This window comes from Condylura cristata, unplaced genomic scaffold (assembly GCF_000260355.1).
Source record: "Condylura cristata isolate star-nosed mole 26May11 unplaced genomic scaffold, ConCri1.0 scaffold00035, whole genome shotgun sequence".
NCBI classification, from domain to species: domain Eukaryota; kingdom Metazoa; phylum Chordata; class Mammalia; order Eulipotyphla; family Talpidae; genus Condylura; species Condylura cristata.
Genome location: NW_004567136.1, coordinates 2,988,966 through 3,016,342, shown reverse-complemented (window position 1 = coordinate 3,016,342; position 27,377 = coordinate 2,988,966). Strand labels below are relative to the sequence as shown.

Below are 27,377 nucleotides of genomic sequence, written 5' to 3'. Positions count from 1 at the left end.
TGTCTAAAAACTAGGTTTTCAAACTAGTCTGGTTTAAAAAGTTTGGTTGCTTTGTTTAAAAAACTGTCTTTCCTGTGCCTCCCTCCCTCTGTCATTTCCTCCATACTGACAGTTTTAGTATCATGTGTTAGCAAAATGTCAAATGTGATTCAGTAGATGACTAAGGATCAGAGGGAAGGGGACTTAGAGGAGAAAAACAAAGGAAACATCATATTTAGCACTTAGAAATCAAAGTGCTATGAAATCAAAAGACTCAAAACTTGAGTTTTCTCCCAATAAAGGGCTTCATGTAGGCAAACCCACACAGTGGCACGAAAACTTATTTCTGCCAAATGAGTCATATACATTTAATTTGAATAAACTATTATAAATGTTGTGCTGAACATTGAAACAAAGAAAACCTAACACCGAAAATGAAGTCTGCACACAATACCTTCTGTTGCCATGTCCCAGCTTCCCGTCTTCCGCTTCACCCCAAGAGTAAACTTCTCCCTCTGAAGAGAGGGCAAGGCAGTGCTTTCCGCCCGAGTTCACTGCTACTTTCTTAATGAACACATGCTGAATGGACTCGAGCAGCGTGGGGGTGGACACGGACTCTGTCCCTCCGATGCCCAGTCTGCCGCCAGCGCCATACCCGGTGGCATACAGCTAAGGCAAAAGCAGGAAGTGCAGACATCACATTGTGCTCTAAGCGTCCTATATGTTAGTAGTTAGTAAATGGTGTCAGTGCTTAGACAGTCTGATCACAAAGAAATTACATTTAAAATTAAAAATCACAGGAATGTTTCAGTCTATTTGTCCTTTATCAAAGCTCTAAAAACTGCCTCGGTTGTCAAAGGCTTCTGTGTAATTTTTTGAACAAAGACTAGACCCAGTGACGGGTTTACCAAGTGGAATGCGGCGATAGGGGTGAACTGTCACTTCTGGAGCAGGGCACACCAGCTGTGACTTCTGCTTTGCTATCACTCTCTTGCCTTCTCCCTCACTATTCTGACAAAGCTGGTGACCACTGTGAAATGACAAAGGACTGAAGGTGGCCTCAGCCAACAGTTCAGGAGGAATCACATCAGGCTCCAGAGGATGACAACCTGGTGAGGGATTCTGGAATGGAGGAGCCAGCTAAGAAATGGCCAGTTAATACTGTGTATGTTTTAGGTTTAACCGCAAACGAATATTGTACCACACAGACAAGGAACTCCATGATAATCCTGGATCTCCCAAAAACCTAAACGAAATACTCACAAACACAAGCCACAAGCTGTAAAATGTATCCTGACTGAGTTGAGATTCTTCAAAGAACATGAGAATGTTTAATGTAACAGAACTAATTAATCCATTCACTATATTAATCCACTTAAAGGAAAAAATATTCCTAAGAGCATTTTTTCCTTTAATTAGAAAATGTGTTTAACAACACCCACCTGTGGAGGTGGGTTCCTTGTCTCACACACAATTTGGGGGGTGGGGGAGAATGAAAGGTGAATGGAATGGAAAGAACAGCATAAAATTTATTTCTAGATAGAGCTCTTGATGAAGAAGAAAAAAAAAAATCTTGAGATTCACAATAAAGAACAGAATGTGGTAACCAGATTTAAAACTCACCAGCACTAAGAGCCAACAACAATTTTTAAAAAAGATCTAATACAGATATGCAAACTCTTGCAATAGATATTTATGCAGGCTGCGTTTCAAAATAAAAAATTGTAAAGATCATAAAATATAAACCATAAAGCATATCTCAAGACCCTATAGAAATACTTCAGAACTCTAACTGGTTCCAAGACCTACGAGAACTACTGATCTTGAGCTAATTCTGTTTCAGCAGAACCTTCTCCGGCCACGAGCCCGGCAAGGCCCTGTGTGGGGACAGAGCCTCTCAGGCTGCAGGGGAGCAGGGCACAGACGAGGGCCATTACCTTGCCATCAGCTGTCACCGCGAAGAGCGTCTGCTCGCCTCCAATTAGCTGCACCGGTCTGAGCGTAGCCAGGGCTTCACACGGTGTGGGGACTTTAACTTTTGCTCCTTCGATACCCCCCAGCTGCCCCCGGTGATTGTGTCCCCACCCATAGATTGTTCCACTGCCACCAGCAGAGAGAGTCCAGTCGTCTGGTCGCCTACAGCAAACATCAAACCAACAAGGGGTGTGGGAGAGCCCACGTGAGATGGCTTTCTCTCTCAAGGTGCTGATCTCTGGCTGCTGATGGGATTACCTGTTCATCCACTGCACCAGCTGCTCGTCTTGTTCTCTTTTAAAAATGTCATGGTTCTCATGGAGAACATCCATGTTTTCACTGTCTGCCATTAATTCACGAATTTTCTTAGCCACCTAGACAACATTATGATGAGTCTGTAAGTCACACACATCTCTCAAGAATAAAGCAAATAACACTAAGATAAGAAGACAGGAGGAATGCCCATCTGGGAATACACGGGACACTGAGATCATGACTTTATGGCTAAAAAGCAAAGTCAATATGATTGCATCAAGTCTAAGGTACTAAAAATGTTGCAGTAATACCACTGAGTCTTTCGTTTACTGCAAAGTAAACTTTGACTGAAATGCTCAGTGTCCACTTACTCATTTCATTAGTTTTCTCACCTAGTCCACTTTATACCCTGGAGTCCTGCCGGCAGAGGTGTCTGGGAGGGCAAGGGCAGCTGCCAGCCTGGCCTGGTACTGTCACCCCAGGACATGTCAGGCAACGCAAGGTGACTGAGAGCAGTGCCCCGGCCAACAGAAGCCCCTTGCTCTGTCTCCCGTGAGACTCTGAAAATCTCTTTGAGAGACATTTGTGTAAGATGTCGGGGGAAAGGGTAGCAGAGTTGAGCTGCAGGTGAGAAGCCAAATGAATAGCCCTGCTCTCCTGCATCCGTTAAATGCTTCTTAATTAAAAAAAAGGTGGCGGGGGGAAGGAAGTTACTTTATGGTATTGCTTGGCAAGATGAATTCTTCTGTGTCTCATAATACTGGCAATTTTTCTTTAAACTAGAGCTGAATTTTTTTTTGTCTTTCCAAAGTGAATCCCAAACCAGGCACAATACCTCGTCGAGAAACAGGCGGGGCAGCGGTGTTCTCTTGTCCAGGGCCACCGCCACACGGGAGGCCACGCAGTACCTCCGGAACCAAGCCCACTTGTGGGTCTCGGCACAGCAAGGGAGGGTGTCTAGCTCCAGGTCACAGGCCAGCGCTACCAGGACCTGCACCCACAGAAATGAAAACACAGGCACACTGAGCAATGCAGTGTATGCTCTGCCTCGCCCACACTTTGTGCCAAAGACACAGGCCCCTCAAGGCGGTCACCTGGGCGCCCTTGCCCCGGGCTGTCACCCCGACCAGTGTTTTAGCATCACAGCGATGTGGTTATTTCTACTCAGCTCCGAGCAGTGCGGCTGCTACACGGGCCCTCACGGGCCCTCAGGTCCTCGGCGGCGACAGCACTTAGGGCAGCCACTGAGAAGACCCCTCTGAAAACTGGCTACTACTTAAATCATGTGCGTAAGTCCCATGGTCCTTTCTGGAAATTTTCCACACTCCACATCAGCAGCATCTACATGTGTCCCTGAGGCCTGATGCGAAGGCAATGCACACTCTAGCTCTGATCCCACACCGGCCCCAGCAGCCCCCAACACCGCGAGTATTACCTTAAAGAATGGGCTATGAAGCAGCTGTTTGCCACCTCTCACGATAGGATCTTCATATTCAAACTGTCTTTGCAAAGCTTCCGGAAGGCCTTTCACCAAAGCAGCAAGAGCACTGCCTGTAAAGCTCTTAAAAAAAAAGAAAACAACAACCAAATCACAAACTGCAGGGGAGTGAGTTTTGTTTCAACAGTCAAAGGTTTTATCACATTGATACGATTCTTCTAAAATAACACAATGATACTGAAATACGGAAGAAAAAAAAAAAACAATAGAGCATGACAAATCTAAAATAAAGAGCAGGAGTTCACGAGTTCACCCCCTTTATGGGTGGCCTCACTTTCAGAGCCGCTCCCAGGGGCCAGTCCCGTTCTGGCCCAGAGCTCCACCTCTTCTTGGGTCAGGCACAGAGCCTGTGAAATTCAGGCCTCGCCCAGGAAAAGAGATGTGAAGAGTCCAGCAGATACCCGATCTCTGCGCCATCGACAGTTCACTCTTTCTAAAATAAGTCCAGTCTGGACTCAGTGTGTGCAGCAAAGTAAGGAGGTCTGATGTGACCAAGGCTACCTTCTTCGTAAGTGAGATTTCAAAACTCCTTTTAGTATTCAAATTATTGGTTCAAATTAGTACATTTTATTTCCAAAAGGCCAAACACCTAGAAACAGTAAAGCTCCATACCAAAGCTCGTGCTTCTCCATCACTATCTCCAAGCAGCCTGTTAATGTTGATAGACTGTCCAAATTCTGTGGTAAGCAACTTCCTCAGCCTTTGAAGGGCCCACATTCGGTGACTGGCAGCTAAAACGGGCAGGCGGAAAGCATCAGAAGTTGACCCATTTTCCCAACAAATAAGACAGATCTAAGCAAAAAGGCTACCACTCACCTAAGGCACTCAGCTGGGCGCACGCTGCAAGTGAGGCCGCGAGGCGAGGGACAATGCTTCTGTTAGAGGCCAGGTTGAGCCGGAAGTCTAGCAGACAAGTCACCAAGTCCATGGACGGACAGGAGAGCACGCAGCGGTCAGAAAGGAGGTCTTTAGGCCCTGCGGAGTAAGCACTGTGAGCTCGCCTGTGCGGGACAGGCGAGGGTACCCCGTCGGGGACGCCACACACGCGAGCATCGAGGTGTGGGCCCCATCCATCGGGTGGTACCTGCCGAAGCACAATTGTCTAAGTCACACAACAGATCTTTGCACAATGACATTTATGCGAAAATCCAGCAGCTTACGAACTGCAACCAACAACGGCTCCTTTCCTGTTGGGAGAAGAGGGCACGGTAGCCCCTGACCCCGGACAGGTCTGCTCCTCACTGCACTGGGGGCTCGGGCAGCGCTGGTGCCCACACAAAAGACACAGGCAGGGCGGGGCACGACAGGGCAGGGGTGCGTGCGCACTGTGGCCTTGGGGCACCAGCCCCCTCACCTGCAGCTGGCATGATCGGGTAGACGGTGAAGCGCCAGCCCCACCCGTTCACAGACCCATCACTGATGAACTTCCATTTCAACTCATCCCCTGGGATACGCAGCTCACTGGACCAGTCGGACCACTCTCGGCCTTGTGGAGAAAAAGAGGCCTGGCGTCATGTTCACACCATCATCCGATCAATACCAACTATTTCAAACAGAAAGCAAAATCATTCCCGCCAGGCCTGAAAAACGCTGGCTCCACCAGCCCAAGTTACCCAAATTTAAGTTCACACCACTGTAGGTGAATCACATTTTAATATGACCACTGTGAAACGGACTGTTTTTCACAGTTGAGCAGCCTCCTGCTCCTTCCATAGTCCCACTAAGACCAAAGGAGCAGCACCTCCCTCTGGCACATCCCACAAAGGCCCAAGGCAGCAGCCAGCTTGGTCCCAGCTCCTACCTGACCGCACAGAGACGATCCTGTTGACCCCGTCCATGACCGTGAGGGGGTCGTGGCGCCTCTCCGTGGAACACTGCCGGTCGAACTCCACCCGGAGTCCTTCCGCACCTGCAGGGCAAGTGGAGCCTGACTTCAGGGGGGACCCTTCAACACTGGGTTTGGTGGCTAAGGCGTCACCTGATAATCCATAAGCCAAGCATCTACCTTCCATGGTTTTCTGTACCACATTTTATTAGGCAAAAGAAAGCTTGATTTTTTTTTTTTTAAAGAAAGGGAGGAGAAAATGCTCCTAAAACAACTGGGCAGCTCTTTCCTACCAGACAGCAATGGCGGCTTCGATGGGTGCCATCAAAGCAAGCAAGCGGCCTCACAGGCAGAGCCCGGGCCCGTCCCGCGGCCTGGTACCTGGGATCTTGACGGTGCCGCTGGAGGAGGTGTCGTCCGTGTAGGGGTGGCTGCTCTCCACCACCACTGGCTGGGAGGACAGGCGGCCGCTCTGCGAGTCCGTGGCGACGTCCTCCAACTCGGTGACACAGAGTTCCAGCAACATGTCTGCCACCTGGGGGCAGCGGGGACAATGAGGCTACGCCTCAAGCCCCGCGTACGCTTGTCCCCTCCTGACCTTGCCACAGGGACACGGTGGCAGAAGGGAGGAGCTAGAGTTTGCGAAACCTCACTCAAGTAAGGGCTCAGGTTCCGTGTGTACAGATGAAAGCGGTGAAAAGCTCTCAGAGGGGGCAAAAGCGTGGAAATGCCCCGTGAAACAGCAGCTGGGGTGCCTGACACACACAAGACACTCGCTGTGTGCCAGTGGTGAAACAAAACGGCTGTGGTCGCCACAGCGATTACTTCCTAGTGCGGAAAGTCTGCCTCAGGAACAAAAATACCAAGGGAAAAGCAGGTGAGAAAAGTAATTACGATCCCACACGGAGCTGGGCCTCCGTCAGGAGAGGCTGAATGGTGAAAGCAGGCCCAGCGGGGCAGGTGGGGCGTTACAAACACCAACGCAATGGGGGTTTCTCTGGACGGTCAGGGTCAGCCCCGTACCGTATTTTCAACAGTCCACCTAGGAAAAAGGTAAGCTGGATTCCTGCTTTAATATCCCTGCATCACAATAAGTCTCAAATTGCTTGAAAACAGAAACATAATAAACGAAATCATAAAAATGCTAAGAAATCTGAGGGAATTTTAAAAAAGAATATTTTGTAGGTAAGTGTAACTTGGCACAAGACAAAACCCAGAAAATGTCCATGAAAAAAGCAAAACAAGCAGATCCAACTATGTTAAAAAAGAACTGCTATCTGGCCAAAAAATGCCAAAATAATGTCAAAAGGCAAACGGAGAGGAAACCACAGCTGCTGTGAGAGAGGACACTGCTTCCGGGAGTCCTGCTACGTGGCCCTACACTGGATGGAATCAAGCACAATCTAAGGGACGGTGTCAACAGCAGTGTCCATGGAAAGAAGGCCCTTGCCGTGCAGCTCACCTGGGGGTAGGCGGTGCCCATGCCGGACAGCACCGCCGAGAGCACGTCCCTGCCCCTGTCCCCCGCCCGGCTGCACACGGACAGCTTGAGCAGGTCCACCACCACCCGGGTGTCGTCAGCGACCAGCAGACTGGTGAACTCATCCAGGGACTGAGGTTCTGGACCTGATGTCTTGTTTTGGCTTTCAACATCCTAAAAAGTGCCAACAATGACAATGAGGAATGCTACGTCAAGAGGTCGTTACCCATAAACTCAAAGCATGCATATACCACTGGCTGAAAAGGTATTTCAGGGGGCAGTGAAGACCATGTAGTACCAGATTCAGAAACAACAGGCCCCTAAAATCTCTAGCACCAAGTAGTATGTTTTCAAGACCAAATAACTTCTTTACAAATCACCAAAAGCATCTGTACAAAAGTAAAGCCTTGGAGTACAAAGAAATGACAATTTATGCACCGACCAAGTTGTGTCTTAGATTTACATCATAGGGGAGGCTTGGAATAAAGCCTCATCATGAAAAATCAGTCCCCCGGCCATATGATAAGCTTGGGGATTTCTATCAACTCAATTTGGTCACCGAATTTTTGTATCTTTTGTCGAGAGACCCTCTCAATTCATTCCTAGAATCTTATTTAAAATGACTCGGAGGTCTGTAGCACATTATCAGTCAGCTCTTATTTCTTGGGTTCTTTGGAAATAATCCATATTGAAGACTAAGGCGATACACACAGGTGGGGTTAGCCCTAAACCTATAAAGAATACCACTGCACAAGTTGCAAAATTGCGGTGCGAGGATGAGAAGTGAGCCTGGCTCGCCGTCCTGGTACTTGAAAGACACGCACTAGTGCCCTGAGGGGTCATGCTGCTCTCTCACCCGGTGCAAAAATGCTACCAAGCAGAGAATCTAGGTCAATGTGTCAGGGAGCACATGCTGTGTTCTAGATCTGTGTACTATTTCTAAAATTTCTAGGTACATTTAAGATGATTTCAAAAGAAATTGTTTAAGAAGAAATCCCCTTGACCTCTTTAGTTTTGGTCATAGTCTCTGCAATGATGCTGGCAGCTCCTGGGTCATCTGTCACTGGAATAAATGGTCGAGAAGAAGCTGAGGACGCAGATGGGGTCACCGCAGATGGGGTTACAGCATCCTCAGAAGAGATCATCTAGTTGACAAATACACAGGAAGGGGGAACTCAACATGGCACACTTCCCACTTAGGTCTAAAGAGCTGTCTGGAACATTCCAGATATTGTAGAGATAACAAGGTGGTTATCCCATCTGCTACCACCTTTAGTGGGATCTATACAGCCTTGCAAAGCCAAGCAAATTCATATATCCAGGGAAATGTCTGAGCATTCACAACAGATCACACAAAGACTAAAATAAGCTCACATTTGTTCAAGTTGGGTTTTCCCCCAATAGTACTTTTCAAAAACTTCTGGCTTCAGAAATGCAGATAAAGGACTATGGGTCTACATTAAACAATGTTTAAAACAATAATAAATCTATTTCCATTAAAATTTTAACCAAGTTCCTATAAATATAGTATTTTACAGTTTAAGCCAAAAAATCACAGCAGTCGGTAAACACTGAGTTATGTGAAGCGTGCCTTACGCTTTTCTAGACACAACAGCAACTCCTTTTCAGTAAAGATCAAACAGAACTTTACTAGGTTGCTCCTTAGTTTTACCTCTCCCCTCTTTTCTTGCCATGGATTTGGACTCAGTCTGTCTTCCATATCAACGGCGAGCACACATTCCTCTCCATTCATGGGACTGGCCATGGCAGATGCGTCAGAAGGGGCTGCCGAGGAGAAGGAGGCACACTCCACCGGGGACATCATGCCTGCTGGCATCAGGGCCCCAACCACCGCGTCTCTGTCAGGAAAGAAAGCCAGGCCTGCACAGTACTGTCACCCTGCAGGACAGCAGCCAGGACATGGGGACTGGCTAAGGGCTAAGTACTCGATACTCAACACAATGCCTACTCCAGATCATCAGAACACCACACAATGACAGGCGGTAAGAGGCCCACACCAAGCGCCTCCAGTAGCAAAAATCAGACCAAAAGAAAACATGCAAAACCTAGGACCCAGACCAGATTAAGCCTCTGGGTTTTCCTGAGAGTCTTCCTGGATTATCACTGGAAACTGGGCACCAAGGTACCTCAAAAAAGATGGCCAGAACTAAATGATTTCTCAGTAGGCTCTTATTCTGAAACTAAGAATGCAGGGTACTCATTCCCATTCACCAGATCCACTGTAGTATCAATGATACCACACCACAGCTTGCTTAGGTTGTGAGAACATACAGCAAATATAAGAAAAGACGACACTATAAAACTCTGCCTAATGTGTTTAAATGAAGAGAATGACAAATGGCCTTAAATATTACCACACATTAATTTCAGCTAATTGTTCTATCTTTTTGCAACCATTAAGGGTTGGAATTTACTGTTCATAAAGAAGAAAGAAATTCTTGGTCCTGATTTTCTGATTCCTATTTCAAAGTGCACTGAAGGAAAAAAGACACCAGCACCAAAGGCGATAGGACCTACTATGCGCAGTATTTAGCTGCACATTCTCTGAGACTTCTGGATCAATTAAAAGTTACAAAAAACCAAAAAAAAAAAAAAGTTACAAAAGCCTGGGCCCTCCCTGGTGGTGCAACTGGTTAAGGCACAGCACTGTGAGGCTCCTGCAGCCGCTGCAGCATGAGCTCGATTCCTAGCTCCAGTGGTGACCCACATGGCGTGGCAGACCTCTCCTTAACATGCCTGCTGCTCCCCTCAGCAGTGTGTCAATCTGCCTGTCCTGCTCCCCACTCTGTCTCTAGTGATTCCTCTCACTGCCCCCCGTACCTCTGGCCTGTACTCCAGTTCTGTATGCATAGATAAATAAATCTTAAAAAAAATAAAATAAATCCATTTAAAAAAAGGTTACAAAAACCTAAAGGCTACACAAATGCAGGATTTCAGAAGTCAGAAAACAAGCCTACCTGGCATACATGATTTGCAATGCCGTAAGTATATGAGATAAGGCCTGTTGTTTGGCCAGATTTCCATCCAATGACAGGAGAATCTTGGCAAGGGAAGGGCGGTTCGGCTTAGAGTTACTTGCACCACTGATTTTATTACTGGCAGCAGAAGAATCAGCATCTGAAGGCACACCTGAAAACCGAACATAAAATTTGAGTTCAATTTCTAAAATCAGTTTGCTGTATTTCTGTTGGTTTTATTTGTCACATTCTAGTTTTGTTTCAATGCATACCAGAGGAAATTTTAAAATGCAGAAAACTGAATCAAAAAGAAAATGCAATGCATTTAAATTTGTGAGATGCAGAGGTAATGCAGGGCTGAGAGGAAAACTTACATTGCTGAGTTTATATTAGAAAAGAGGATGGTCTCATATTAATCACCTATGCTCTCAATTCAAGAAACTAGAGAAAGAATAGCACAATAAACCTAAAGCAAGCATAAAGAAATAATGAGCAGAGAACAGAAACCAATAAAGCTGGAAAAAAAAAAAGAAGATAAAAGACAGAAAATTAAAAGCAACAAAACCAAGTAAGGTTTATTCTAGGTATGCAAAACTGGCTCAGAAGGTGGCACAGAAATATACATAGCAGGCTTGCTTGCACTAGCCAAAAACCAGTAATAAGTCCAATAAATGTCCTGCAGCTTGTGAACCATGGAAGTGAACTCAATAATAACAAGAAGTCAACTACTAGTCCAGGCAAAACTCAGATGAACCTCCAGAAAAGTACACCGACTGGAAAATGCAATCTCAAATACATAACACACCATGTGACAGGAAAAGCTTTAAGAATACCACTATGAGGACCTCCCTGGTGGTGCAGTGGGTTAAGGACAGCTCTAAGAAGCTAAACCCACTTCAACATGAGTTCGATCCCCATCTGCCCCGGAGGTGACCACATGGCATGGCACACCTTTCCTGACCCGCCCGCTGCCCCCCTCAGCAGTGTATTTCAGTCCATCTGCCTGTTCTGCTCCCCACTGTCTCTGGTGAATCCTTTCACCGCCCCTGCACCTCTGGCCTGTACCCCAGTTCTGTATGCATAAATAAATAAATCTTAAAAAAAAAAATACCACTATGAAACCAACTAAGAATGTCCTAGAAAGAAAACAGCAGCCCTTGTTCATACAGTCAGTTCTGCTGATGCCAGAAACCCACATTTCAGTTATTTATCAAAGCAAGTGGCCTTGGAGGGGATAGGTCCACTTTTGAGAGACAGAGGCAGAATTTTATATTAGAGTAAGAGAGATAAATTTCCTTTAAAAAAAACAGTAATATTTCTATACACTTACAGAAGTAACTTGGATATTTCTAGATAAAAGCAAAGAACAGAATTTTTTTAAACATTATTTACAAAATTGAGAACAATGTAAATTACTTAGTGGCAAATGCAGCAATACTTATACACTAAGCCATAAAATATTGCTGAGACAAATTAAAGACCTAAACAGAAAGAAACACTACATTCACGGGTTGGTAGACTCAAAATTGACAGATGATGTCCATCCTCCTCCCGTTTAGTCTATACCCAATAAAATCGAAATTCCAAGAAGGCTTTATTTTATAAAAATTGACAAACTAAAAGATATTGAAATATTTTAGGCAAATGGCCTGAAACATGTCTGAAATACCCAAAACATGTCTGAAAAAGAACAGAACCTAAAAAACTACAACCTGCCTGAATTTTGGTGATTTATGAAGCTTCAATAATCATGACAATATGGTATCAAAGTATATAAAAAAAAAACAATGAAACAGAACCAAGAGCCAGAAATAGGTATATACACCCACACATGAACAACTGATTTTCGACAAAGATATAAAGGCAATTCAACAAAGAAAAGACTTTTTCCAATAAATGCATCTGAAATTGGTTATTCACATACCAAAAACCAAATTTTCAACCCACACCTCACAACAGATAGAAAATTTACTCAAGATCAAGCACAGGCCTAAAGATTATATAAAACTATACAACTGATATAAGAAAACACAAGAAATGATCTTTATGGTTTTGAGTTAAAGGTTTTACAGAAACAACACCCAAAATGTGAGGCATAAAAGATAAAAATGGAAAACTGGACTTTATTGAAATTTAGAAATTCTACTCTTAAAAGTCCACCTGTGAAGGGTAAAAAATGAAGATGAGCCACAATGGGAGAAATTGTTTACAAATTATCTATCTAACTAAAGATTTGTACAATATAACAATATACAAAGAACTCTCAGAACTTAGTAATAAGAAATAGCCTAATTTTAAAACTGGAGAAAAGATTTGAAAAAATACTTCAGCAAAAAAAGTATTTGGATGGTAAATTTGCAAGATGCTCAACACCCCTAGGGAAATGGTGCTAAAATTATTAAACTTAAAGACTAACCACACAAAGTGTAGACAAAAACACAGAGGAGCTGAACTATGGTGCTGCCACTCTGCAAAAACAGTTTGTAGGTATCTTCAGAAGCCAAACATACACCTCACAGATGATCCAATCCTTCTTTTCCTAGTATTTACCCCGGAGAAATGCAAGTGTATGACATATGAAGTCCTGTTCATAGCAACTGTATTTGTATAGCCAAGAACAACCCAAATTTCCATTAATGGGAGAAAGGTTCAACTGCAGCATACTCCAAAATGAAATATTAATCAACAAAGAAAATGAATAAGCAACCTGCATGGACCTCAAAATAGTTAATGTTCAGTGGAAAAAGAGATTTTTTTTTTAAGTACTTACTATATGATTCTAGTATTTAAAACTCTAAAAACTGCGACCTGAACTACCACGACAGAAACAACCTGGTGGCTGTGGGAAGTAGGGGAGGGGCTGTATCACATGTCAAAGTGGACGGAAATGAAAGAATGTGCAGTTTAGTGTATGTAAATTATACCCCGAATATTGAACTATCAAGCAGGCCAGCAGAGTGCCCATGATGCTACTACAGTCTTCTCTGTTTTTATATGTGAACAGCACAGCCAGAAGTGGGGTGATCAAAACACAAGAACCCAGCATCACACTTTCTTGAAGGCTTTCACGCTAGCATGCAGAATCACAGCAGAGAGCCCATGACTGTCCTGTGACTGGGCTCAAGAAAGCAGTTAAGAAAGCAGCTGAAACAGTCCACGTCTGGCCTGGTGGCCCTTTTAAACACCCCACCTGAGATGCTGCTACCACAGAAAGGAGCTCGTAGAAAAAGCAGAGTCTGTGTTACCTAAGTAGGAAGCACCTAAGGGGTCTCTCGCAGTCTGGAAGAGGACGGGCTCGTGAACGGAGGGCGTCGCCACGTCCACGGTCGTCCACGCCACGCTGTGCGACGACCCACAGGCCACTCGTGTGATCTTCTGGCCTTCTAGGCCGTGCACCAGGGTGGGCTTTCTGTTCACTGTGGTCGTGCCGTTGCCCTGCTGGCCATGGTCATTGTCACCCCAAGCATACACCTAGTGAGGGGAGAGAAAACTTCAGAATTTTTCGGCATTTCAGAACATCTTCATTTACTTCAATATGTTTAAAATCATAGTACGCAAATGAATGAATCTCAAATTTATCATTTTAAACAAAGGTATCGGTGTACTGTATTTCTAAGGTATATTTAACCATGAAAATTCAGGTCACTGGCTACAAACAAGTATTTACCAAATATAACTACAATTAAGTCATCTAATCTGTTAAGGTCAACTAAGGGCAATAATGTTCCCCCTTTGTTTTACAAAGAAAGATAATCAAAAAATATGGTTGGTTTTCAAGTAGTTCACTTCTTGACTTCATGGAATTTGAGATGTAACTCATTTTAATTTTAAAAAGTGTGACAGATTGTTGTCTTCTATTAAGAAACAAACAAAAAAGAAAGTGTGCTAATTTGCTGTCATGAAATTGTTTTTAAATAAAACATCCATGATGTGAAAGCAAAAGAATGAGCAATACTTGTTCAGGATAATTTTTAAAAGTGTGTGTGTGTGTGTGTGTGTATGTATGTAGTATAAAGTGTCCTCCCTATCAGCTATCCATTTCTAAAGTGAAATGCTATTAATGCCTTAGCCATGGGAGCATTTTCAACAATAACAATCTCTTCACATTTCCAGGTGGACTACAGAGCAGGAAATCCACTTCCTCAGGACATGCATCAGCCATGTAAGCCCCTCCTCCTCACCCCTCTCACCCCTCACCCATACTGACAATTAGGCAGACACACATGGGAACAGCCTGCCCTACTGGTTCAAGTATCAAAGTGTAATCTTATTTCATCACCAGCTACACTTCCAACAGGACCGGGACTTCTCACCCTTACTTACCTGCCCCGCATCCGTGACTGCCAGGCAGTGCAGGGCTCCAACGGCCACATGCACAATCTTCTTCCCTCTCAGGCCTTCCACCACCTGTGGCTTCCGCACATGCACATCTGAGCCATGGCCCAGCCTGAAGTAATCCCCTTTCCCCCTACAAGGAGGTCAACAGTGCAAGTTTAATATATGGTGACTCTGCCAAAGTCCACAAGAAAACACTCCCTGTTTTACAGCCTTAAAATCAACCCACTGCTATCCTCACACAGCACCCACAGCCTTTTGTACCTCACAAAACAGTGTGCCATTAATTCAAGTTAATTCATTAAGTCTGCTAGCAAGCTCTTTAATGTGTGTTTTACTACACGTAAGTTCTTGATACAGGCTTTCACATAACAAGATTAGTTAACTGACATCCCTGGTGACACAAGGGGTTAAAAGTCTAAATGCTCTCAAGCTATTAATCCCCAGCCTGGGACCTGACCCACATGGCACAGCAGACCTCTCCTTTCTCTCCCGCTGCTCCTCTTGGCAGTGTATTTCACCTGTTCTGTTCCTCACTCTCACCCCCTGCACCTCTGGCCTGCACCTCAATTCTTGTATGCATAAATAAACAAATAAATCTTTTTTAAAAAAGAGATTAATAACACCACATCTACCAGCTCTTAAAAGTCCTCTCTGTGGGGTTCTTCTTCAAGCTGCCTGCGGTCACAATAAGGCCCATCACACTGTCCAGGTCAGCTGGGTACCCACCTTCCCGCCCTTTTTACTTTAATAAAATAAACTTTCATGAAAACACACACAAGAACTTTTTGAGGATCAAAGAAATGAGGAACCTGTTTTCTGCCCATTCGATCAAAAGGCGCCTGGTAAGGAAGCAGGAGAAACCCTCTACATAAACGTCACCCAAACAGGAAACACGGTGGGATAAAATTTCTGTAGGCCCTTTATCAAAGATCCAGTTATAATGGGAGATTTCTTCTTCTAATACTGTCACTAACCCCAAACTGAAGTAAAGGACAGCGGTAACCTGCTAAATATGAAATTAAGGTTCTGCCACCCCTCCAGGGTGGGGAGGGGATGGTGATCAGCACCCTGCCCTTGCACAAGCACACACGCCTGGGTACCAGTGTACGTACCACGTCCACACCACTCCCGACTTGGTGAGCGCCAAGGAGAACTGAGCCCCACACTCGATCTGGCACACGCCCTGGCCATTGAGCCTCTCGATATTCTGGGGAATGTTACAACCTTCACTTCCTCCCCGGCCTAATTTTCCAAAGTCGCCATCACCCCAGGAAAATACCAAACCTAAGAATAAAAAAAGTATATCATGAAGCCCACTGCTGCCTGATGTCCTCATCACCCAGAATCCAGAGTCGGACGAGCGCTCACCTTCGTCAGTCAGAGCCAGGGTCTGGGCGTCCCTACTTCCACACGCCACCTGGATCACTCTGTGACCAAGAAGCACTTTCACCTACTCAATTACAAATTTAAAAACAGAATCAAGCACAGGCACTGAGAAAGCAAGGGAAATCTTCCCAACAGAATGAGAGTCAAACATGCATGTCTTTATAGACTTTCTTAAGACTCAAAGCTTATCTGCTCCTGAAATCGGCAGATGGGAAGCTTTCAGCAATCAACAAAAATGTATAGTCAGGGCCCTCCCTGGTGGCGCAGCGGGTTAAAGCACGGCATTAAGATGCTAAAGCCACTTCAGCATGAGTTTGATCCCCGCCCCAGAGGTGACCCACATGGGGCAGCAGACCTCTCCTGATCTGCCCGCTGCTCCCCTCAGCAGTGGACTTGGTCAGTCGGCCTGTTTTGCTCCCCACTCTGGTGAATCCTCTCACCCCCCACACCTCTGGCCTGTACCCCAGTTCTGTATGCAGAAATAAATAAATCTTTTTTAAAAAAGTGTATAACCACCATTTTGGGCTTCAGTTGTGTCGTATTATCCCCATGCCCCAAACGGCCATATTCCCCGAGGCCCCAGGTATACAGCTCGCCACTGGAGGTGAGGGCCGCACTGTGAGAGCTCCCGCAGGCGATATCCCGGATACGCTTGGTCTTCAGGGCCTCTATGAGCCGTGGCTTGTCACAGTTCCTATAGCAAGATTACAACAGTGTCCTGATAATCCAGTCTTTAATGAAGACAAAATAAAATTTACACTGACCCAAAACACCTGCAGATCAATTTAACTCTCAGACCTTAAAACAGAACATGTGCAACCCAAGCATTTTCATAGACTTTGCGGGGTAATTTTTAATCTGTATTTCCACAAAAAGCCTATTTCTGCAAAATAACTATCAAAGAGCCTTCAACAGTATCCGATTAGCAAATGATGACAAAAACATTCTTACATTCTGCTGAAGTGCCCGAGTTTGCCGTCATCACCTTCACCCCAGGAAAACACCTTCCCGTCCACAGTCAGGGCCGTGGCATGGCGACCACCTGCAGCAGACGCACAGACACGGCCGCTGCTTACAGACGTTCACGGAGCGGCCGCTCCCCGTGCTGTCTGTACGCAGCGTGTACCGGGTGGCTATGTGCTAAGTAAATGAGTACACAGGATCAGCATTTCAAGGAGACAGAACCAGTGAGCAAACTTTCACTAAGCTCCAGAGTTTAAATCCTAGGAAGAGATCTGCTTGCAATGAAGAAGCAAAATAATGTTTATCCACAGTTACTAAAATTCTGAATACGTAACAGGTCAAAACTCAAATGGAAAAAGTGAAAATAAATATGCCTGTAAGTAGGCACATGAAGAAATGCAGCGACAATTTCCGCTTCTGAGTAACGCAGACCACCGGCAGAGTTCTCAAGGCAGCGGGACTGCGCCTCGGCTAACCAAGGGCCCCGGCCCTGCCTCGCCACAGCGCCCCGCCCTGTTCTTCTGATCCACCCAGGACTGAAGACACCATCTTCACTGGCATTTCCTGTTGGTCACTGGTGGGCCTGCCGGCTCGTGGGTGCCCAGTCCCCACTCTCACTCTGCCCTGCTCCTTGCCAATAAAACCCTGCTTCTATGAGCAACAACATGGTCGGCTACACACTACACCTCCAGCCTTTCCCAGAGGGTGGGAACCGGGTGTGGCACTAATGAGGCTTCCAAAAAACTTCTGTAACGGGGCCAAGTAGGCTAGAAAGGTGCAGGAGCGCCATGGGGGCCTCGCACCTGAGTGAACCGCCACCTTCTTGACCACGTAGCTGCTGAGTGCCGTGATCTGCCGGGGGATGGGTACGGTGCCACTGGAGATGCCCAGCCCCAGCCGACCATTCGTGGCTTCTCCACAAGCGTAAACCTTCCCTTCCACGGTCACTGTAAAGGGCAGAACAAAGACAGGACTCACCTTTCACAACATAATAACTACGTGTTTAGTGCTAAGTATAATTTTAAGATATCAGAATTTGAATCATACCTACCAGCAAACAAACTTTTAGAACCACCAGCCACCTGTACCACATTCAAAGCAGACAGGGTCTCAGAAAACGAAGGAACCTTTATCTAGAATGAGATTTTTTTAAGCAAAAGAAGGGGGAAAACTTGTTTACAATTTTAAGTAACCTTGTTAGAGACAAGAAATTACTATTACTTTGCATGATTGTTTTAACAAAAAAATATTTCCTTAGAACTATATATAAAGTGTCTTAAGGACAACATAGTGAGATTTAGTTTAAGATAAATGGGGGTGAGAGATGGTTGTATAGGTATACGGGGCGTGCAAGAAATAAAGACAAAGCAAGGCCATCAGCCAGGAAGTGGTGAAGCCAGTACCAGGGGCCCAGCTGCTGTTATGCCCCTCCTGGACAAGGGCACCAGCCAGCCTCACTCACGTGGTGACAGGGGACATGTGGTGAAGGTGACAGCAGCAGGGAGATACCTTAGAGCCTTTCAGTCCTCCCAGCTGGTCCTTGTCATTCAGTCCCCACACAAACACTTTGGTTCTTATCGTAGCAGCAGACTCCAGCCCTGCAGCCTTCTTTCTGATAAGGCTAGTCAAAGAAAAAGGACAGAAATGAAGGTCTTTCAGCATAAAAACTCTTGTTCAGTAAATAGGAAGGCAACCTCAAGTTGCTTAAAGCTGCAACTTCAAGCATGCAGTGTGCTGGTTCCGATCAGAAACTATTTTAAATGTTTTAATACAATGAAACTTTAGGTATACACAGAAGGGTTCCAAAGGGCTGAAATTTCTAGATACCTGCATACTACCTTCTAATTTAACTTTTCATTTTTGGCAGAGACGTTTCTATAGTACACGCTGCAGTTCTGTCTTCTCCAATACCAACGTGACAGTTGTTTACCAACTCAGAGATTCCTGCCCATCATGCCAACACACAACTACTACATGTGGAATTGGAGGGCACCTAAAATGGCCTGAGGAGTCACCGCTGAGGGGACTTGTGGCAGCGTTCCCTGTAAAAATTTACATACAGAAACCCTATGAAATGAAGGTGGAAGGTCCCACGCTTAGACAAAGAGCCTGCTCTCTGGGAGCCGGCATGCTGGGCTCTACTTCTCTCCCCAAGGGGTCTTCCTCATATCTCCAGGCTCCTAACGGACAAGATGGCTCTGGCCATCTTGCTCACCCCATTGCCTAACCTACCCCCAATGGGTTAGAAGTTTAGTCCAGAGAATACTCTTGATTCTTGACCTTGAGGAGAACACGAACTACTCAGAGCAGTGTTAGATTTTCTTGGCTGTTCATTTGAACCCTGGTGCTAAGAACTGCTTTTTTCGGTTTAGGGTTTTCAACTCTTTGTTTTTCTTCTTCTTTTAAGATTTATTTTGCTTATTTATGCATACAAGAACTGGAGGTATCAGAAGTACAATGGATATTCTAACTTTAGGTTCAGGATAGGTTTGGAGATGTAAAATGTGGAAAAACTCCTTTGCCTGATACCAGGCATAAGAAAACAAGTATATAGACACTGTAACCACTTGATATACACATTTTCAGTCATAAATGTATTTGCATGGGACAGCAGGGAATGTTCAAGATATGTAATGACTGGTACCATGTTTTAAGTATTGACCAGTCAGAATGGAGGCCAGTCCAGCATTCAGCATGGACACATCCCACTGGGCCCTACCCTGTGGAGAACTGCAGGGATCACTCATTCAGCCTTATGCTGCCAGCTAATTAATGAGCTGGATAGCAAAAGAAGCCATTATATTCAAGTAGCTAAATTTCTTCTGCAAATATATTCAGTTATGTAGAAATTTCATTCATGAGCAAGGCTCAAAATTTTGATGCTTGTAATAAATCTAGTTGCCTAATTCATTTTAGTAGCTACTGAATAAGAAAATAATAATCTATAATCTTTTTAAAAATCCCAATAACTGGACCCTCCCTGGTGGCATGGTTGGTTAAAACGCAGCACTGAGAAGCTAAAGGCACTTCAACATGAGTTTGATCCCCACCCAAGGTGATCCACATGGCGTAGCAGACCTCTCCTGACCCACCCGCTGCTCCCCTCAGCAGTGTACTTCAAGCCATCCCGTTCTGCTCCCCACTCTGTCTCTGGTGAAGCCTCTCACTGCCCTTGTACCTCTGGCCTGTTCCCCAGTTCTATATGCATAAATAAATCAATCTTCAAAAAAAAAAAAAAAATACCGGTAAAAGAACTGGCACTTTCTTCACTTGGTTAAATTAATATATTTTGGTGTAATCAGAGTGAACAGTATATATTCTAGATAATGTAGTGTTATACATGCTACCCTCTTATAGAACAGGAAAGAATCCAAATCCAGTCTCACAACTCTAGAATGACCTGCTTTATTACCTCAGTCATTACCCATTCATATCTAAGAGAATGAGCTTATTAATAGCATTGCAGAGAGCGCTCCTATGTTTCAGAAAGACTACGTGGAACACACTAGGAAGCAGTCGGTGTAAAGGGCAATGATGTACAGCTCACCTACTGCTGGCACCTGCCTCCTCCTTCCTCTCCCCAGCCTTCCACCCCGTCACCCTGCAGGAACACCGAGACATCAGCCATAGAATTCGCGTAGCCTTTTGACTCGACAAGTGCACTTCGAGCAACTTCTCTAGGAAAATACAACCTAACTGAGGGCACGACTGTCTGTGCGTTTGCTGTGGGGATGTCAACAAGGCTCAGAACAGCTCCTGCACACGAGTCCTCCATCACACATCGCAGAACAATAGTGCAAATGTGCATCAACTTGGCAGTTCTCTTTCTTCCACCACAGTATACTCTGCTCCCTGGCAGAAAACACCCTTTCTTGCCCCGGCGTTTGGATAACTCTTGACTTTCCTGCAAGCCTGTCTTTAGGGAAGTTGTCCTTGTTCTTTGACCGCTTAGTGGTCATCTGCAGACTCTCAAAGCATCCTGCACCTCTCCTATACATATGTCTCACGGTGGTAAGGCCACACTGACGTATGTGGGTTTATCTTATTTTATTTTGCATGTTCACCATGACATTTGCAGACAGAAAATAAAGGGTTTAGCCCCAGGTGTTCAACAGATATCTGGTGAATAAACACCATAACAGAACCACCACGGTGAAACAAGGAATTGAGTAAATAAGAACAAAATTCTGCACTCAATAAAATTAGACTGTAGAAAACTATTTAATGGCATGGCTAGTCTGCTGCTCATGGATTTTTTTTTTTATTGATGTTAACATTAAATTAATGCAGAAGTTAATGTTAAATACAATGAGGTTATCTTTAATGCCAGTGAACTTAAAATGGTTACAATGGTGTGTAATGTATATTCTTTCATAATAAAAAAATTTAATTTAATAAAAAGGATAAAATACTTAGTTAACGCTAAAATACTTAGCATAAAAGGTTATTAAATATACCATACCATACCATACCATACCATACCATTTCCACCAAAAATCGCAATTAGGGATAGATATAAAAGAAAGCTATGAGGATATATACCTAACTATTAACAGTAGTATTTTAGGTGGAAATTTAATGGTATTTTTCTAAATATGTGTGTCTGCATTAAACATTCTGCAAAATAAAAATTAATTTTTTTTAAAAACTTAACTAAAATTTACCCAACATTCCTGTGCACATAAAATCACTCTCCTTTGAGATACACTCTAATTAAATATTTTAGAAAGTAAGAATTCTGGAATGAGCACCACCACCAAGTGGCTCTTACCTTCCACTGCTGCCTTTATCATCTTCTTCCTCTTCGTTGTCTGAAGCAAGGAAGGGAACTGCAGCCAAATCTTCTTCCTCTGCACGGATCCGCCCCAACAAGATGAGGCCATGGATCTTGCAGTCAATTCCCGAACTCCTGCACTGCTTTATTGCAATCTCAATGTACCTATGATACTATTAAAAAAAAAAACACACAGTGAGCTACGGACTTTTTAGAATCACATGCATTAGCTACCGCAAAACAGGGCACATGAGACATGGAATGTGTGGAAAACCCGAGTGCCCAAAGTTCTGGATCAACCGAGTAAGGCAAGGTCAAAGTGGCCACGTTTGAGGAGTATCTGCTTCAAAGCAAGTCACTTTTCATTGATTCACTGAGTTCCAAGGCAAGGGATTCAGTGACTTTCTTACTAAAATGAAATTATACGATAGCCTGACCAAATGATTACAAGCCTAAATGAAAATCTACTAAGAGATTAAGTGTCAGATAGTTGACAGCCTTTCAAAATTTTTATATAACTACATATATAAAAAGTTAGAGAAAATAGTACAAAGAACCCACGATCCCACAGCCAGTTCAACATTATCAATGCAGAACCAGTTTCGTGTATGTATGGATGATTACCCCCAGGCAAGCACACTGCTTCAGAACGTCAGTGTATGTCACTGAAACCTCCCTCTTGTCATAGTGCTGCCACTCATCCTTTAAAGTCAGCTCTCTGTCCTGTGGGCTGCCCCATGTCCCATGGCGGCATGACAGTATTCCTCAGTCTCTGTTTCACGTGAACAGAATGACTCAGGGAGCACACGCTCTATCAGTGACTGGTTAGTGCCTAAAGTGGGCCTGGCCAAACCCTCAGGTCTGTTCAAGATCTACTGTGATGAGACTGGAGTCCAGGAAGTGCAAAAAATTGTCTTATTTGTATTATTTCAGATACACATTTAAAAATTATTAAAATAGTGTTGACATCTGTGTAGAAAGATTCAATTTAATAAAAAGGATAAAATACTTCAGAATAGTTGAGTTTTCAAAAAAGTCACTGATTCTCTCAGAATTTCAAGATAAACAACTTAGAACCATTCTGTAAGTCACCTGATTGCCAATCCAAAACAAACCAACAGCTCAGCATTTCATGACAAGTTCAGCACTCGATGCCAACAGATGTGAAAAGAAAAAAGCAATTTCAGTGAGTTATTATACAGACAGAAAAAGCAGGGCTCACTAGTGGATAGCCATGAACACCCCTGATGCCAAGGCAGCCTAAGCGCCTGGGGGTGACTTCTGCTGGAGCATTCACCCCCTATTTCTTACCAAAGACAGTAAAAAGAAAGTGACTGTTTTCTTTTCAAGCTGATCTGAAAAGCATTTCAAGTTTTGTGTGTGAAATTTTATAATGAACTCAATTAAGAATGAAAAGTGGGCTCAATGTTAGTCCAGAATCAAACGGTCATCCCCATTATCATTTGCAAACAACCAAAAGGAACACTCATGCCTACCTCAGTGCAGTCATTCAGAAGGGAAACTGTGGTGTCAGTGGGGTTAATATTGATTGTCTTTAGTTCAATTAGGTTATTTAGGGAATTTCCACCTAGAAAAAAAGGGTAGAGTCAGACAGACAAAGGCATTTTTATTATGTGACAGAAGACACTCTTTGGAAGTAAATAAATAAGATTACCTGACACCACAACCAGAGAAGGCATGTAGCTGCTGTCAGCGGGATCTACGATCATTTTTAATCTATGAACAAGAACATCTGGGAAAATCTCCAAACGAATCCAATGCTTTAGGAAAAAAATAAAAAACTCAGTAACTAAAATTCAGCTAGGTTTTAAGCTACTAAGATATTATTATTTTTTTTTTAAAGATTTATTTGTTCATATAGAACTGGGGTACAGGCCAGAGATGCGGAGGGTGAGAGGATTCACCAGGGACAGAGTGGGGAGCAGAACAGGCAGATCGACGAAGTACACTGCTGAGGGGAGCAGCGGGCGGGTCAGGAGAGGTCTGTCCGTCATGTGGTCACCTCCGGGGCAGATGGACATCAAACTCAGGCGGAAGTGGCTTAAGCTTCTTAGTGCAGTGCTTTAACTTGGTGGCCCGCTGCGCCACCAGGGAGGGCCACTACTAAGATATTATTACTAAAGCATGAACCTCCATGAGATTTTCAGTCTATAATGTGGCATGAGAGACAAAACTTGCCACTTTAAGTGGGTAAAAAATATGGATATTCTACTCCATTATTGCTTCTTAAAGGAAAATCTCACTTAAGTCCCAGAAAGGATGTGCTTGTGGCTTCCTGGACTGAGGTGTCCTTTTATACCCATCAAGAAGTGGGTGACAGGAAACAGTAGGGTCACATGGAGAAAAAGCTCCCTCTCTACATCGACCTGCATGTTCTGATAATGGACACCCACCCAGAAGTGCAAGTATGATTGCATTGATCAACATGTATTTGTTGGAAGTCTTATAGTTGTAAGCAGAAGCTGAACTCACACATCTTATGTGGGGAAGTACAAAAACAAAGTAACACCCTGTTCTGCACTCTATCAATCAGTCAGTTGGATGAAATCTGTTACCGATATCTGACAAGAAAAACATGATGGTATGTTACTCTATAACTTTAAAATAATATGAACTAAAATCTAAAATGAGAGCTGACAGGTGCCATCACAGTGTAACTTGGGAGGTTTCAGAGTTCTCTCTGGAGCCCTAACAGCAAAGTCCTGTAAAGGAAATGCCCAGAGGCTGCTACCTTTCCCTGTGACCCAGATGACTGCCAGCAGGGCTCACTGCCATCAATCAGACGAGAAGCCTGGTTCACAGAGGAGGACACGTTGAGGCTCTTCACCATCCGGGACCAGCTGTCTAGTAGCATTCCTGGCTGGCTGTTGTGACAACGCTTCAGCTGCTTTCCAGAACGGCCACAAAATATTGCAGACTGCCCTATTTAATGGCGGTCAAAGAGTTAGCATTCGTGGGACAGAACCCTCGTAACCAAGAAATAAAGAGTACTACATAGTAATGAGTTTCTTACTTCAATTAAAAAAGCAAGTTTTCACCTTAAAAGGAGCCAATAAAGCTCTAAAGTGACTTCAAAACAACTAGTCAAGATATTTTACACCAACTTATAAGTTGCTCAAATAACACTCTCTCCAAGTAGTAAGAAAAGTTTCTACTTCCATTGGTTGCAAATCTGGAAATTCATCCAGCCCTGCCACTGAGGACAACTAGAAAAGGGAGACAACCATTTAAAGATAAGTAAAAATCTGGAGAGTCTCAGAGTTATCAAAACAGTAAAGAGTTAATGGGACCAGACTCTAAGGAGGCCTGAGACAAGTGGAGGTGTCCAGGTCAGGGACCGAGGACATTTGTCAGTTTCTGAGGAGATGATATTTGAAGAAATACTGAATGACTGGAAATTTCCCAAAATTGACAAGATATTAAGCCACAGATTTAAAATATCCTACTCTAAAAGCTGATAAGAGATCTTAAATGTTCACACCACCCATAAACACACATACGCACATATCCTAAATAATCACACTAAACACCTCAAACTTATACAATGTTATGTGTCAATCATAGCTCAATAAATAAAAAGTAAAAGCCATTCTAAGCCCCAAGGCTTAGGTAAATACATATAAAATATAAAAAAAAATTTGTTATATTATTATTGTTCCACAAAAGCAATCTATTTCCTGTTTTGCTGTGCATGCTACACAGTGATGGCCATACAAATAGGAATTTTACAAGAGGAAAATTAAGTACATTTGTGTCCATAATAATTACTACATGAAAACTTTGATGAAAGACAGGACATAACCATTCTGCCATACCTGGTTCATTTATTCTGCCAAATGTATGCCTGGTGTTGTGCTTTCTGGTCTTGAAACAAGTTTCACAAAAGTCAAAGTCATCACAGTTTCTGCATTTGAATCGAGACCCATTGATAGGAAACATCTGACAACCATCACAGCTTTAAAAAAAAAAAAAAAGAAGCAGTCACTTATTAAAGTCACTTCCAAAGAAAACCACTGCTCCCAAAGCAAACTTACAAAAAAAAAAAAAAAAGGCTCAAAACTCACGTAACCCCGGGGTGGACACTGGGCACCAACTCCATTTCAGATAACAGCCCGGTCCAGTGAGACTGCTGAGGAAAGTCGACAATGACATCCTTCCCGTTGGCGCTGAAAGCTAGGACAGAGCAGAAGCCCCTGACACACCTTTATCACCAAGAGCAACCTACAGTCAAACGTAAACCACAGCTAGTCCTCTAACACTCTGCTGCCGTGACTCACTTTCATGAAGAGTTCCTATCTTTCAGAGACATACTGAGACACTTAGAGATGAACGAACACAGATCAGTGAGTGGCCGATTAAAAGGCCGTGACGGGAGGGGGACGTGAGTGAGGCAGGCTCGGCCAGGAGTTGACAACTGCTGAAGTCAGGTGGTAAGTGCATGGAGGCTCAGGGTCGTGGGGTCTCTACTTCTGTCTATACTTTACATTTTCCCCACTAAAAAGGAGGTTTGTTTTTAATTACACCGTCAACACTCCATTTAGCATCTTAAAAATCACATTATAAGGTAAGGTACCTCTTACACGCTTTAGTGAGAGCGTCTTGCTACTCAAGACATTAAGTTTCAAACAAGACAAAATTTAGCTTTGTTTTCACTTGTAGAAGTTTTAAGACTATCTTAAGAATAACATTAAACTAAAGTAAAATCTTAACTAAACCACTTCTTATGTAGCCTGAGGAACGGGGACGCCCCTTCCCACAGAGCAGGCCCAGCATTGCGGCCAACTTCCAAGTCAAGCTATTTGAGGCTAAGGCAGCCTCCTGCAAGGTTCAAAAACAGAGGGGCTATCTTCACTGTCTTGAAAGAGTTTAAAGATAAAATAAAGCCACCTCATATTGAATCATTCCTTATGTAACTATTACAATGGATAGACTATTCCTTTCACGGTGTGTCACATGCTTGATTTGGAATCTTAATAACATTAGATAGAAACTGAGAAGAATTTGTGTTTCCAGTTCCTTAGATCATTTGCACATTCCCGTTCTTATTTTTCATGCTAACCTATACAGAGCATTAAAATGCGCCTGGTGGTGCAACAGATTGGAGCACTGCACTGCGAAGCTAAGCCAAGCCATGGCTGCTGCTTCAGTGTGAGTTCTATCCCGGCCCTGGAGGTGACCCACATGGCACAGCAGACCTCTCCTGACCCCGCCCACTGCTCCCCTCAGTGTTGTACTTTGTTGATCTGCCTGTTCTGCTCCCCACTCTGTTTCTGGAGGATCCTCTTGCCACCCCTGCACCTCTGGCCTGTACCCCATTGCTGTATGCATAAATAAATTAAAAAATAAAAAGTCTTTCTAAAAAATAAGAGAGAGAGAGAAAGAGCCAGTCCCTGACCCAAGACAGCTGGCCTGACACTCATATGTAAACCATTTGACAGAAAGACTGACGAGTTCATAGAACACCACAGACAAGGCCACCACGTGACTGTGATAAATGAGACAACAAAACCATTCTTGCATCATGCCTGATCGAGTTAAATACTAACGCCCATGCCAGCTAACCACACAACTGCATCTCTGCCAATCACCGGCCTCTGTTCTTTCTGCCTCCTTGATAATACTGAGTATACTACAACCCTCAGAAACCACCCCAAAATTATCCCACCCTGCCTCCTTAAGCCCACCCCAAAATATCCCACCCAAATCCATTGCTTCTTTCTTACACCCAATTACTGGTAATGCCCCAGATTCCTGGGGTATTCGTCCTCCCATGCTGCAAGTGCTGATAACTCTAACCCTGCTCTCTGACAGTGTGCTCCTGGCCTAGAAGCGCTGACCCTGTTCTCTGACGGTGAGCTCCGTCCTTGAGGCGCTGACACAGTAAGGACACTGCCTGTGTGTTGTGC

At 44.1% G+C, this 27,377-nt stretch overlaps 1 protein-coding gene across 3 annotated transcripts in view; it reads right to left on the bottom strand.

Annotated features, from left to right (window-relative positions):
- LOC101631156 (E3 ubiquitin-protein ligase HERC2) overlaps positions 1–27,377 on the bottom strand; it is a 120,058-nt gene that overhangs the window by 16,207 nt on the left and 76,474 nt on the right. For all 3 annotated transcript variants that reach the window (XM_004693063.2, XM_012732714.1, XM_012732713.1), the window contains exons 51-79: positions 25,536–25,644; positions 25,287–25,426; positions 24,203–24,393; positions 23,126–23,231; positions 22,947–23,038; positions 21,448–21,623; positions 18,186–18,297; positions 17,728–17,809; positions 17,480–17,623; positions 16,665–16,755; positions 16,230–16,407; positions 15,696–15,777; positions 15,440–15,611; positions 14,313–14,457; positions 13,235–13,460; positions 9,990–10,161; positions 8,684–8,870; positions 8,016–8,156; positions 6,994–7,185; positions 5,913–6,066; positions 5,508–5,615; positions 5,061–5,192; positions 4,523–4,681; positions 4,319–4,437; positions 3,644–3,769; positions 3,044–3,199; positions 2,212–2,327; positions 1,917–2,115; positions 434–648 (exon numbers count right to left, since the gene is read on the bottom strand). In XM_004693063.2, the coding sequence (XP_004693120.1) occupies positions 434–648; positions 1,917–2,115; positions 2,212–2,327; positions 3,044–3,199; positions 3,644–3,769; positions 4,319–4,437; positions 4,523–4,681; positions 5,061–5,192; positions 5,508–5,615; positions 5,913–6,066; positions 6,994–7,185; positions 8,016–8,156; positions 8,684–8,870; positions 9,990–10,161; positions 13,235–13,460; positions 14,313–14,457; positions 15,440–15,611; positions 15,696–15,777; positions 16,230–16,407; positions 16,665–16,755; positions 17,480–17,623; positions 17,728–17,809; positions 18,186–18,297; positions 21,448–21,623; positions 22,947–23,038; positions 23,126–23,231; positions 24,203–24,393; positions 25,287–25,426; positions 25,536–25,644 (4,222 nt within the window). The remainder of the gene's footprint in view (positions 1–433; positions 649–1,916; positions 2,116–2,211; positions 2,328–3,043; positions 3,200–3,643; positions 3,770–4,318; positions 4,438–4,522; positions 4,682–5,060; positions 5,193–5,507; positions 5,616–5,912; positions 6,067–6,993; positions 7,186–8,015; positions 8,157–8,683; positions 8,871–9,989; positions 10,162–13,234; positions 13,461–14,312; positions 14,458–15,439; positions 15,612–15,695; positions 15,778–16,229; positions 16,408–16,664; positions 16,756–17,479; positions 17,624–17,727; positions 17,810–18,185; positions 18,298–21,447; positions 21,624–22,946; positions 23,039–23,125; positions 23,232–24,202; positions 24,394–25,286; positions 25,427–25,535; positions 25,645–27,377) is intronic.